At 35.8% G+C, this 15042-nt stretch overlaps 1 protein-coding gene across 1 annotated transcript; it reads left to right on the top strand.

Annotated features, from left to right (window-relative positions):
• The first annotated feature begins 8527 nt into the window (after nt 1-8527).
• LOC149380035 (phosphoglucomutase) lies at nt 8528-12783 on the top strand. The gene is made up of 22 exons (XM_089602906.1): nt 8528-8784; nt 8863-8928; nt 9015-9059; nt 9157-9249; nt 9335-9387; nt 9486-9537; nt 9624-9692; nt 9841-9909; nt 10039-10161; nt 10246-10298; nt 10382-10460; nt 10543-10607; nt 10696-10763; nt 10862-10980; nt 11073-11147; nt 11249-11364; nt 11572-11713; nt 11797-11878; nt 11957-12003; nt 12090-12167; nt 12256-12361; nt 12452-12783. The coding sequence occupies exons 1-22, from the start codon at nt 8590-8592 to the stop codon at nt 12517-12519; spliced, it is 1863 nt and encodes a 620-aa protein (XP_089459032.1). The 5' UTR covers nt 8528-8589; the 3' UTR covers nt 12520-12783.
• Nucleotides 12784-15042: the final 2259 nt, after the last annotated feature.

Genomic DNA, 15042 nt, shown 5'->3' with positions numbered 1-15042 from the left:
CCGTCAAGAAGAAGCCTCAGAAAGATTCGCCAGTGGATTTGAGGGTCCTGGGGGAGGCTCAGGGGCAGTGCCCCCCTCGGCCCCTTCTTTGTATCGATCAGAGAGTGCGAAGCAACAACGGATTCCAGAGATGGTGAATCCACGCAAGAAAAAATTTGTAGGTCGCCTAATTAGCAAGTTTTTCATCCACGCAAATATCGCGTTCAACAAAGTAACATCGCATCATTTCAAGAATATGATAGCTGGAGTCGCTGAAGCGGGTAAGACTACCATTCTTATAAATGCTTAATTATAAAATTAGTTATGTTGTAGGGAGCTTGAAAATAATCTTTTTATTATCGTCGTACAGGTCCCGGTGTGCCTATACCCTCACCGTATGAGATATCCTCCGTGTACTTGCCGATGGAGGTTGAAGACTTCAAGAAGTACGTGGATGCACAACGACCCACGTGGGAACAATATGGCTGTACCACTATGTCCGACGGTTGGACTGGAACCACGAAGTTGAGTATTCTCAACGTAATGGTATACTCCGCTGGACGTACGGTATTCTTGAAGTCTATCGATGCGTCGAACAAGATCAAAGATTCTGCGTACATATTTGACGTGCTGAAAGACGTCATCGAAGATATCGGGGTGCACAATGTCGTGCAAGTTGTTACTGATAATGGCTCGGCTTATGTCAAAGCTGGGAAAGAGTTGATGAAGAAGTACCCAGTGTATTGGACGCCGTGCGCTGCACATTGCATCGACCTCATGTTCGACATTGATTACATGCATAATAATTTTAGGACGTACAAAATTGAAGTTCATGTACTGTTTTCGGTGTAGATGATTTATTTCCGTGATGCAAATGGTGGATTAGGAGAGCGAGCTGCCATAGTCGCAAGAGCAAACATGCCACCAGGTACGTTATTTTTTTTAGCTTTCATAATATGTATGAAGTTATTAATTATACGGTATATGATTTAATTTCATTTGCAGCCGAATGGTGGAACATTTTTGGGCATGAATGTCCGACATTGCGAAAGTTGGGAATGCGCCTCTTGTCCCAAACAGCATCATCATCCGCATGCGAACGGAATTGGAGTACGTTCGCATTGATCCACACGAAACAACGGAATAGGTTGGCTTACAAGCGCTTGGAGCAGCTTGTCTTTTGTAGCTACAACCAAAAGCTGCAACTAAGAGACATTGAAGCTGCGAATGACGGGGTTGATAGGCAAGATCCTTATGACATCCTCGAACGATCGATGGCGACGGTCGGTGACGAAAACCTAGATGAGGAAATCCTTGATTGGATTCGACCAATCCACCTCGATGACGATACTGGTAATCCTAATCCCGAAGTAGCTAACGAGGCTCGAAATTTAGGTGTTGACGTCGACCGAGTTATGCGGGACGATGTTGGCCACGATGGCGGTAGTACTGGTGGTGGTAGTACTGGTGGTGGTAGTACTGCTGGTGGTAGTACTTATGGTGGTAGTACTCACGGGGGTAGTACTTATGGTGGTAGTACTCACGGGGGTAGTACTTATGGTGGTAGTTCACATGGCGGAGGTGTCGAATATGCTGGTGGTGGATATGGATTCGGTAGTGATTACGGGGGAAGTGATTACAGGGGTGGATATGGTCGGGGTGGTGTTGACCCAAGGGGCCAAGGAGATGGACATGACTTTGGTACTCAAGGTGATGTCGGCGGTTTTGGCCGACGAGGTGAAGATACTGGTCCAACTGACAGGTCAGATCAGCTATCCATATTTGATTATTTTTTTGGCACTCAGCCGGCTTATCCAGCTCCCATGTCTCGTGCGTCAACTACTGATATTGATCAAATTTATTCTCAATTTGACTCAATGTCGGTCTCGGGATCTGAGACTCAAGCTCAACCTCAATTCTCAACAACCAGAATGGAAAAAAAATATGAACAGTTTCCTGTCCTCAACTTATTCATCGGTCTGGATCAGTACAACTATGAAATGCACATCAAAACCTACCTCGACTATTATTCATCATACATGTCGTGGCCCGAATACTGTCAAGGTCAGATGGTGCAACCCCACACATTTCAACCTCCTTGACACTCAACCTACAATTGATTCGGACTTTCAAAGGTTGTAGTCTTCTACTCTTCTTTCGTTTTAAGCATGGTGGAACAGTTTCTTATGTTCTATAATGTCTACTTTGTGTTTAGTTTTTTATGTTCTATAATGTCTACTTTGTGTTTAGTTTTTTATGTCCTATAATGTCTACTTTGTGTTTAGTTTTTGTCATGAACTTTGTAGTATTTGATTTTTTATTTTCGTAATTTGAATTCCAAGACATACATATATTTAGTTGTTTAAAAATATTTATTTGTTATAGGATTTATGCCGATATATCCGTCGATATCCGATATATCAACGATATATCACCGATATAATCGGTAGTCGGTATTTAAATTGTTATAGAATATCTGTCGATATATCCGTCGATACTCGATATATCCGTAAAATCAGAACCTCGGTATGGATATCGGTAACGATATTTTGAACCTTGGATATTATCTATTAGAATTGTCTCATAGTATGTGTGATATTATATATAATAGAATTGGATATTATATATAATTTTTAAATGTGTGATATTATATATTAGACTATGTGTGATATTATAATTTATAAATAGAGGTTAGACTATGAGACAAAAAAAATGACAACAGCCAAAAAAACGACACAAAAAAGAAAAACGACAGACGACGAAAATCGATGAAAAACGACAAAAAACGAAAAAGACGAAAATCGATGAAAAACGACGATGAAACGAAAAAATAGCTTTCTTCGGCCGGAGACCTTCCGGCAGCGACTTTTTCGCCAGAAATCCACGATTTTCGTCGACATTTGATTCCTTGAGACCAACTACACTAAATCATCCAACTACATCTTATTAAATTAGCTCAGCATTAATTCCATTAATAAATAAAATGGCAATATTAAATTAGTTCATCATTAATTCCATTAATAAATAAAAGGATTAATTCCGTTTTTACCCCCTGGACTCGTACCTCGATTTCATTTTACCCCCTGGACTCGGAATTGTTGCAGAACTAATCTCAGAACTTAGACACGTGTTACAACTTGCCACTTCCGTAAGTATTTGGACGTTAAGTTTAACTTTTTGATGACGTGGTAATATTTTAAATACTTTTAATATTTAAATATTATTATCAGATTAAATAAATAAATATTTATATCTCTCTCTCTTTCCTTTCTTGTTTCTTATCTGCATTTTTTTTTCTTTCCTGGTTCAGCGTGAGTTGTTTTTCTCTTGCTCTTTTTTTTTTCATTGTCGTTTTGTTTTATTTCTCTTTTCAGTTTTCGCTTTCATTTCGTCGAATTTCAAATGTCCTCCGATCTCTTCATCATCTTCGATTTCGAGCAAGACTTGGGCTTTCTGTTCTTGCAATATCCCACTTTTCGGCATCAATGTCAGAGCTGTCTCCCATTTCCCCAACGTTTCCCGATACTTTCCCTCATATAACAAAATATGTTCTGTCAGAAATTCTTCTCAGAAATGGAAGTTAAGCTATTCAGACGAGGCTCTTTTTATACAGATTCGTTTCAGAAACCGCTCACTGAAAGCTTTTCTCTTTAACAGCTCAAAAGAAAAAAAGAAAAAAAAAACACATAGACCTGTTTCTTAAGCATCTGAGCCCCGCTGAGTTCGTAGGCAATCTTGGCGTCGATTCGGGTGCGCATAGACGCTATCTCCTCCGGAGACGAGTTCGCCATCTTCTCTCCGATCTCGGCAATTTCTTCGGGGCGAGTTTGCTTCAGCTGCTCCGCAGCGTTCCTCAGGTCATCTGGCCTCATGTTCTTCATGCTTTCCGTTGCCATCCTCATCAAATCCGGGTTAGACATCATCTGATATGCCTAGAAAGCCGTTTTGGCCAGCAATTCTCGGCGACGATCAGGAAGAGAGGGAAATCGTGGTTGAAGTCCTTGATGAGAGACGTGATTCCTTTCAAATGGCAACCTAAATTGACCATCCATGGATTCCTGGCCTCCAAATTCCTCATAGCCTTGTTTTTATACTTATCGGAGACGATACCGACACACCTCTCTGCTCAGCCGCCACAAATCTCCTCCACGGTGGTCCAGAGAATCTCCTCCGCGTGCTTGGACGAGACCGGCCCTCCGGTGACGACAGATTTCTGAAACACACTGCTCCGATTGGGGAGATTAACGGTAAACCTAACCAGGCTCTCCTCACCGCCGTCGATCGCCCAGCCGCCGGAGGCGACCTGGAAGAACACAGCGTCGTCGATCCTGGCATCAGACTCAGCCTTAGCCTCGCCGAACTTCGCGTCAAGCCGAGCGCCGGAAAATTCCGTCCTAAGAATCGAAGGAAGCCCGACGCGAGCAAGGAAAGCCCTAAACTTAGGGCTGTCCAGAGCAGAGAAAGACACAGAGCCAAGAGACTCGTAAAACCACTCGGCGAGAAGGTCCACAGCGGAATCGATTTGGTCCACTAATAACCATACATGTCGACGAGTTTTGTTCATTATTGAAGAAAAAAAATCGCAGAGAAGAAAAGAAGAAGAAGAAGAAGAAGAAAGGAGAGAGAGAGAGAGAGAGAAAGAGAGAGAGAGAGAGAGAGAGAGAGAAATATTTATTTATTTAATCTGATAATAATATTTAAATAGTAAAAGTATTTAAAATATTGTCACGTCATCAAAAAGTTAAACTTAACGTCCAAATACTGACGGAAGTGACAAGTTGTAACACGTGTCTAAGTTCTGAGATTAGTTCTGCAACAATTCCGAGTTTAGGGGGTAAAATGAAATCGAGGTACGAGTCCAGGGGGTAAAAACGGAATTAATCCTAAATAAAATGGTAATAAATAAGAACAATTTTAAAGCAATAAGGATTAAACAAAACATGGCTATTTTAAATCAACAGAAATCAATAAACAATTAACCAAATCCAATAAATTATAATGAATCTCAATCAAGAAACAATAAACCAAATTGAATCAACATCAATGAATCTCAATCTAGAGCAAATATAATATTGTCTCAAATCAATCCAAACAAGTCAAAAGTCAAGTTGAAACTAATAAGGAATAGAACTAAAAAAAAAATTAAAGAGAAGCGTAAAAGGTTAAAGGATGAACAAATGGAATTGTACAAGATGAAGAGGAATTGGTGTCAAAAGCCTCTCCTTATTCTATCAAAGAGCTTCAAAGGCCACCAATAGTTATTTCTCTCAAATTAAAACCCAAAACTTAGCTCTAAAAATCTTATTTCTTGAAATATATCTATATCAAACCTAAAAAAAGTTATAAGGTCTCAGGGTGTATTTTTAGACTAATATAGTCCCTTGGATGTGATACTAGAGTTAAGATTAACTAAAATCGGGCATATAAAAATCTTCATATGCATTATCAACACGTCCCGTCCTTGACGTAATGCGTCATCTTGGTGACACGTCTCATTGGCACAAAGGCTTACATTTTCTCATTTTTTCCAACTTGTCTTCAAATCGCCTAAAATTGCTCTAAAATACTCCTGTTCACTCATTTATTGGTGTAGACAGGAACGTAGGAACGAGATGAACATGAATTGGAAAGCTTAATTCATTTAGCAACGTCCCTTCATATTGTTATCTCTCCCATATATAGAAAACAAACAGACACTAAAGGAAATAAATCCTCAAAATAAAAGCCAAATAAAAGCTAAATAAAGGCAATAAATATTCAGAATAAAAGCCAAATAAAAGCTACATGAAGGCAGTAAATATTGAAAATAAAGAGGCCATGTCGAGTTGTCCGTTTCCAAAATTAGCGTGATTTGTTGATCTTGCGGTCCCACGCTTTCATGAAGGTAAGACCAATAATATCGGCATCATTTATGAATACTCATCTTGGCCTCAAAACATCTGAAGTCACGCTCATACTTAAGAACTCGTCTCAATTCTCTATTGGAAGTTAGCGATAAGTGTGAATCAATCGCACTTATCAAGATAGTATACATAGAGAAAAATTAATTTAAATTTATGGTCTCTGAGCGGTAGACACTATAACAAGTTTGTTTATATGCCTATGGCATTTTTAGTGTAAAATTACATGTGAATGTGAGACATTATAATGAGAAAAAATATAACAAGAACATAGAAACCTAGCATCATTATGGAAAGGACGGCATTATTCATGAATCATTATTCCAAACGGGGCAATTAATACCATTTTTTTTACCGTATATATTATTTATTTATTTATTTTTTTAAGAGAAAAATTTCATTCCAACTAGGACGAACAAAGCATTCTACAGAGGTAACGGGGCCTAGCCACGCAGGGCAAAAGAACACCCATTGAAAATACAAAAAATTGGCTACATAAGCCACCTAAACTATAGTAATTGTAAATTAGTCAACCTTTATTAAATACTTTGTAAATAGTCAATTTGCATACGTGTCAGTCTATTAACTACTTTTTTTTTACATGTTTGGCTGGATCAAACAAGTCTTTTATTAATATGTTAATAAGTTAATTTGGCTATTTATAATAAATTAATAAAAATTGGGCTATATCTCAATTCACTATAACGGGGTGGCTATATAACTTAATAACCCAGACTCGCACTCCACTCCTAACCACTGATCGCACTCCATTTGACAACAAAGGCACTCAAAAACCTATCCACAGGATCAACAATATCCCACACTGCACCATTACATGCAACGAGCTCAGGCCTACATGAACGGACACAATTTTGCCATTTGTACGGAGAGAAAAAAGTTAGGGGCCGTTTGGTTTAGTTTTCTGAACTCGTTTTCTGTTTTTAAATTCTGTTTTCTGATTCTAATTTTTAAATTTAAAAAACAGATTTAGAATTACGTTTCAGAATATTTTAAATGTTGTTTGGTTATGTTTTCCATTCAATTGTATAGAGATAAAATAGAAAACAACTTTTCATTGTTTTCTGTTTTCTAAACAAATTTCAAAGAAAACAGAAACATGATTCTAAATCTGTTTTCTAAATTCATAACCAAACAGTTTTTCTAAAACTGTTTTCTAGAATTTAGAATCAGAAAACAGAAAACGGGAACTATAAAACGTAACCAAACGGACCCTTATATTCATTCATCCTCGGGCCCACTGGTTTGACTTTTTTTTTTTTTAGCTATTACTATATATATTATATTTGTAAACTTATATTGTTGAACGTCATGTTCAAATCTATCTAATCCTTCAATAGTTAAAATTGAATGATAATATACTTTATGTTGGGGTTTACTAATTTTTGTTTTTTGTTTAAAAGAAAATTGGCTTAATTCACGATAAGTAATTACGACCGTAAATTTAAGGGACTTATAAGAGCATATCCAATGAAGATCATCAAACTCTTATAAGGGTGTTTGGACCTCATGGAGAACTCCTAAATTCTCATTATGGGGTTTTCAGTGCACCCTCGTACACAGCCGGCCCTGGGCTAAGGCGGGCTAGGCCCAGACCTAGGGCCCCATATGTAGATATGCCCCAAAAATTTACACTTTTTGCTTATTTTTAAGAAAATTTACATTTTTTATCTTAAAAATTTACACTTTTAGCCCATTTTTTTAAAAAAAATTACATTTTTTACCCTGAAAATTTAAATTTTTATTAGTATTTTTTTAGCACTATCCTAAAAAATTATTGATAAATGATTTGTTAGTCCTATTCTTTAAATAACTTGTTAAAAATGATCAAATTTTACAAAATTTAGTAAATTTTTTTATTTTTTGGTACATAAAGATAAAATATTTTAATTAGATACCTTTTAATATAATCAATTGATATATTTAGTAGTGGATAAATAAAAACACACATACTATTAATATTATAAATTTAAATTAGTACAAACTACAAACTATAATTGAAGAGTATAACATTTAATTCACTATCACTCAAATAAATAAATTAAATACATTAAGATCAATTGACTTTATGTAGAGTATGTGTTAATATTATGTATGGAAGTATAATAATAATAATATTATTAAACATTGACGACTGATATACAATATTTAAAAATTTATTGGGATAAATTTGAGGGTCCTCCTTGGATTAGAGAGACCTTAAACTCTTATTTTGAAGATAGAGAACCCTCAATCATCTTTATTGAATATGCTCTGATGTAAGAAATAGAAATATAACTCACTAAGTCACTTAAAACATCATAATTTCATTTTAGCCACGTCCCATTGACATAAGTTATGAAGTGCACAAAACATCATGCAGCCTAAAAAAAATGATGGCGCATGAAGTGGCAGTGCACACGAGTCGTGAGTTTAATAAGTTTTTATTTTTATTTTTTAATATATAGAATATTAAAGTTAAGGTGATTTCATATAATTTAGTATATCAAGCTATTTAGCTGTATCTATCATCAGATATAAACTAAATAATTATTTTTCCGATAGAATAAAATAAAATATACGGGTATATTACCTATAAATCTGAATCGAATTACTTAAAAAATAATATATAACTCTCTCTGTGTGTTGAATATTACTTGTTTTTCCAAATTCTTTCTTCAGAGCACTCTTTCACTCACTCATCACCACCAATATGGCTCTCTCTCTCAACCTCAATCTACCTCTCGCTTCCAAAACGACACGGCCTTCGCTGTCGTCTTCGTCGGCGAGGTCATCGTTTATCACTCTTTCTCCTCTGTCGTCGTCAGCTCCGAAGCTCCGACTCAGAACCATCAAAGCTTCTTCTTCCTCTTCTCAGACCGCCATTGTCGAACCACAAGGCATCAAGGTTCAAAGAGCTTTGCGTATGTGGTAATCCATATATTTGTATACACATTGTGATTAATTTATTTTTTTTGCTCTGCAGATTAATTCGATTCCAACTAAGCCGATTGAAGGACAAAAAACTGGAACGAGTGGGCTACGAAAAAAAGTGGATTTCTTTTTTCTTCTTCTCTCCAAAAATAGCTCGATTTCCTTCTGTTGATCAATTATTGATTTTTTTTTTCCTTTTTGCAGGTGAAAGTGTTCAAGGAAGAGAATTACCTTGCCAATTGGATTCAGGTGACTTTATTTTGGCATTAAATATCAAGACGGATTTTTTTTTTCTTCTTCCCATTATTGATTCGGTGAACAATAAATTTAATATTGTATGGAATAGTCGTTGTTCAATTCGCTACCAGCTGAGGATTACAAGAACGGCTTATTGGTTTTGGGTGGTGATGGGAGATACTTCAATCGTGAAGCTGCTCAGGTAAATCATTGCTATTTAATATTTTATAATTTAATTTTCTGGTTCGAATTCATACGTTTTCTTGATATTTTTATTCTAATTGCAGATTATCATTAAAATCGCCGCTGGGAATGGCGTCGGAAAGATTTTGGTTGGAAAGTAAGTGACTCGGTTGAATTGGCTCCTTTTTTTCTGATTTTTTTTTTTCTTTCTTGGTCTTGATTAAAAGTATTGTGATGAAATTGATAATTATGCAGGGAAGGTATTCTTTCGACGCCGGCGGTTTCTGCTGTGATTCGGAAGAGGAATGTGAGTGACATATAGCGATACCCTGCATATAATTTCTATTTTATTTATTTATATAATTACATGACATGAAGAAATTGCATTTGCAGGCCAATGGTGGTTTCATAATGAGTGCGAGTCACAATCCCGGTGGACCTGATAACGATTGGGGCATTAAGGTGAGCTTTTTTATTTGCATAAACTACTCATGGGCTTAGGTTTTGTGTGTGTGTGTTTTTTTTTTCTTCTTCTCCTTTTCAAATTTGTTTATTTATCTGATAACATAATAGTTTGCGAAGAATGCTAAATTTAATGTACCATCTACAGTTCAATTACAGCAGTGGTCAGCCTGCTCCTGAATCAATCACCGATAAGATTTATGGAAACACACTCTCTGTAAGTTTTTTTTTTTTTTTTTTTTTTTTCTATATTTTTTTTTTGGATTAGTGTTTGATAGTAGAAATTGCAACATTATTGATTCACTCTACTAGATGGTAAAGTTTGGTTTGAATATACTCTGAGCAGATCTCAGAGATAAAGGTCGCAGAGATCGACGACGTAGATCTATCTCGTGTTGGGGTCACAAAGTTTGGGGATTTTACTGTGGAAGTAGTCGACCCTGTTTCTGACTACTTGGAGCTAATGGAGGTTTGTTTGTGATATTCATATAATGCCATTTTCATTGAAAGTGAGGGGAAACTAAACACGTGTCTTTGATGGGATTTTCTGCAGGATGTTTTTGATTTTGAGCTGATCAAAGGCCTCCTTTCAAGGCCAGATGTTGGGTATGATTTTAGTCTCTAATACTTCTTCCTAATGCCTTGTGCTCTTAAATTATGATTATGAATATGAACTGTCTGATTTTCAGGTTTGTCTTTGATGCCATGCACGCTGTCACTGGTGCATATGCGAAACCGATCTTTGTTGACAAGCTCGGAGCCAGTCCGGTTAGTATTTTCTTCATCGAAATTGATTTTTATAGTACTGATATCTGAGACGCTAGTTTTAAGTGTTGAACCTGTCTTGTAGGATTCAATATTGAACGGAGTGCCTCTTGAGGACTTTGGACACGGTCATCCAGATCCTAATCTGACGTGAGTTCCGTAAAAAAAATTTAGAACCCCGTGATCGGTGTAAATGAAAATGTTAGGTCACCATGTTAACTTTTGAATCGTTAAACAGGTATGCCAAAGAATTGGTCGACATTATGTATGGCGATAATGGACCTGATTTTGGCGCTGCGAGTGATGGTATGTTTCATCGTAGGAACATAAAATAACTCGTCAGTTCTATGCCAGAATGCAGTTGTTTATGGTGATTTTGAATCTGTTTTTCCATTGTTCATCAGGTGATGGTGACAGGAACATGATTCTCGGCAAAGGTTTTTTCATTACTCCATCGGATTCTGTGGCAATCATTGCGGCCAATGCTCAACAAGCGATTCCGTACTTTCAAAGTGGCCCAAAGGTGTGTAACTGTAATCACGCCTTCTTTCTAATATTTATTATATTCACCCACTGCCTTTTCCTTTGCTCATTTATATGACATTTGTTTTCTAGGGATTGGCTCGATCTATGCCGACAAGTGGTGCTCTTGATCGAGTTGCAGAGAAATTGGGTCTTCCTTTCTTTGAGGTTTGGCTTTTTACCCATCGTCTAGCTGTATCTTTTTTTTTAGTATAATGTACTTTGTATCATGGGATTCGTTAATTTTACGAGCCTTTTTCTTTGACTAGGTCCCAACTGGTTGGAAATTCTTTGGAAACCTCATGGATGCAGGAAAGTTATCCATCTGCGGAGAAGAGAGTTTCGGAACAGGTTCTGATCATATCCGTGAGAAGGATGGAATTTGGTAAGTTTTCTCATCATTACACCTTTTTTTTTTTGGTATTCATTTGAATAAAGATAACACCATTTTCGACCAAATATTATATGGTGAGAAAAGGTGTTTTCAACGTTGATGGAAAACCATAAATGCAACTTTTACGTTGAACTGATAGTCTAAAACATTGTATATGTTTTCATTTATCTCTTCTACGTTGAATTTTCTGAAACACAGGGCTGTGCTAGCTTGGCTTTCAATCCTTGCGTACCGAAACAAAGACAAGAAACCGGGGGAAAAGTTGGTCTCGGTGTCCGATGTCGCAATGGAACACTGGGCTACCTATGGAAGAAATTTCTTCTCTCGTTACGACTACGAAGTGAGCAATTTATGTCAAGACTTTAACTGAAAGCAGTTGCAAATAGTTTCAATTCTCTTATGTTTTTTCATTCACTTGTCCAGGAATGTGAGTCTGAAGGAGCCAATAAAATGGTTGATTACCTCAGAGATCTGATCTCTAAAAGCAAGCCCGGTGACAAATACGGTTAGCCTTGTGCTTTGCATCTATGTAATTTATTTTTCTTTTAACTTATGTGATACTAAATACTGTCTCATGCCTCAGGAAACTACGTTCTCCAACTTGCAGATGACTTCACATACACCGATCCCGTGAGTATTTAATAATTCACCGCACTGCACAAAATTGCGTGTTTTGACTCTTTTGACTTGTAACCCCCTTAAAAATAATTTACCAGGTTGACGGTAGCGTGGCATCGAAACAAGGCGTACGATTTGTATTCACAGATGGGTCGAGGATCATATACCGGCTATCAGTATGTTAAAATTTACGATCCGCCGAGTTTCTTAAAGCTCTGTGCATGTTTAGCCTCGTTGTCGGTTCATAATTATGCTGTTTTACAGGGGACTGGTTCGGCCGGTGCCACAGTGAGAATCTACATAGAGCAATTCGAACCGAATGCTTCTAAACACGACGAGGATGCTCAAGTTGCCTTGAAACCCTTGATAGGTTGGTTTACTGTTCTTTTTTTTTTTTTGCCATATCTTATATTTCGATTCTGAAAATATTTTTTCTCACACTTCATTGGCTGTGGCTTAGATTTGGCATTGTCTCTATCAAAGCTGAAGGAGTTCACAGGCAGAGAGAAGCCAACAGTCATCACATAAATCACAGTATTTATTTTTTTTTGTTTACTATTTAGGAACCAAATAAAGCGTATGAGGCAGAATTTGCAAGCTGTTACTCCATTTAGTTTTCGGTTTTTATAATAAGATGACAAATATAGGTTGAGAAATATGAATATAGAGATTAATAAGCAGTTTATTACCAATCCATGTCATATTCATCTTCTTATGTCTTTTTTTGGCCGTCTAGTCTTATTCTGAATATGCTATTTCATTTTCTTTGTAAATAAAAGCTTTTTTTTATCCTGCCTTTCGCTCTCTAAGGAAATCAATTTTGGATTTGGGAGAAATTTGCCGAAGTCCACACTTCCCTGTTTTTTGTCGTTTTCCCTTGTTCTTCAAAAACGACATGCCGTTTCCCTTGTCTTAAAAAACCGACATGTCATTTCCCTTGTCTTCAAAAACGACGTAGTTTCACTTGTTCTTCAAAAACGACATGTCGTTTCACTTGTTCTTAAAAAACGACATGTCGTTTCACTTGTTCTTCAAGAACGACATGTCGTTTCACTTGTTCTTCATAAACGACATGTCGTTTCCTTTTTCTTCATAAACGACATATTATTTCCTTTTTACAAAACGACATGTCGTTTTTATTTATATCAACGACATGCCTGTTCTAACGTAGTGAACAAATACAGGAAAAATGAAAAGATAACTGCATTTCTAGATTTTCTTGTATATACTTCATTCGCTTGTTTCTTTTTCACAATTACCTCAGTAGCTCTCATTTGTTCTTAAAATCTCATTATTTATCACAAATTCTCTCAATTTTCTATTAATGCCAGATGAAACACACTGTCCCGATCATCTTGCCGACCCGTCACTTAAAAAAAAAATAACACCATCAGTACTGAAGCCACCTGTCCAAAACTAAATTATTTCATATCCCGACAATAGGTTGAGTTGAGCCAATTCCCACAATTCTCAACTCTCAACCATTAAGGGTTTCACAACAAATGATAAAAACCCAACAACCTGACTACTACACCGAAGAAACAGAACCAAGAGAAATTACACAAAGATGTCAAACTTTCCGATTTATTTAAAAAATTTATTGTTATTGAAATAATTAAAATATATTTTCCGTCAGAATGCATGAGAATTTGCCTAAATACAATCGGAAAGTGGACCCGTATAAATTCAAATAGGAAAACACATTTAAAATAGTTCAAGAAACAAAAACTAATAAGTTCTTTTAGACAAGTCGTTTTTATTGTTATTTTCGTAATTTATGTCGAAGGTGTGAATTTACCCCACAAAAATAAGTAGAGTGTCTGCCTGATGAAATTAAATTACAAATGTGGATATCGAGCACAAACATCGGCTCCTTGATATAAACTTCTATAGTTAATGGGTGAATCCGGTCAACTAAGACCATGAAATAGACCTCAAACTTGCGTAAGCTTCATATGAGTGCTTGGTATATTGCATGACTATTTAATAATTAAAAGGTATATTATGCTAAAACAAGACGTGTGCGTATCCTATGAGAAAGTTAGGCACGTATTTAGTTATATTTTTAACATTTAGATAGTTTAAGTATAATTTTAATGGAGAAAAACCATTAACATATTTCAAACATTTGCTTCAACCTAAACTCTATTTCATAATATATAAGCGCTTGCAATTTGGCACCCAATTTTATTACTTTCTCTTGTGTATTTATTACTACTTCATTTAGAAATTACACCAAGAAGAAAAAAATGTAAGCTTTCCTATAATATTATTATTATTAGGTTTATTGTTTTATGATAGAAATTTTTTTTATTTAACGTAATGTTTATTATAAAATTATGCTAAAATATATGGAAAATAAGTATTTCCTAACAACAAATCAGAAAAAAAAAAAAAAAAAAAAAAAAAAAAATTTAACACCTTGGTAAAAAGTTGTAATATATGTAAATGGATGTGCAATGGGATACCAATACTGCGAGAAGTTAAACAATTTTCCTTATTTTTATGTCCGAGACAGAGTGATAAAGTTTGTGTATAATAGTAGGGGAATAAACTTACGCAGTATGACGTGTTCTGCAAAAAAAAACAAAATAGATAAAGAATGCATTGATGAGAATTTAGGCGGCTTGAGTTATCATATGCAATGCAATTCCAAAACCAAAACACGAATTAGTCAACTATTGTGAAATCATTTTCTGACATATTGCGAAATTGTGCCTAGATATAATGTATCAGGAGCCCCTAGATTTGTCACTGCATGTGTGGTTTATTTTACAAAGTAGATTTTGTTATACACAAGCACAACTAACTTTATACAAAATACGTCGATTTTAATGGTTGAAAAAATAATAACAATGTCACTTACATATATCCATAATATGATAATGCAAAAATAAATCATCCAATGAAAGATTGCCGACCGTGTCATTGGTTATCCGAGTGTGCAAATTTTAAACAAGATCACAAAACAATGACACTTTAAACTTTAAAGTACATTATAACGGAGAAACAAAAGGAGATTGTTTTATTTTTTTTTTTTTTTTTTTTTTT

The sequence above is a fragment of the Urtica dioica genome, chromosome 12 (assembly GCF_054948205.1).
Source record: "Urtica dioica subsp. dioica isolate 48M chromosome 12, U.dioica_male_clone48M_v1_H2, whole genome shotgun sequence".
NCBI lineage: Eukaryota > Viridiplantae > Streptophyta > Magnoliopsida > Rosales > Urticaceae > Urtica > Urtica dioica.
This window is presented reverse-complemented; position numbering and strand designations above follow the sequence as displayed.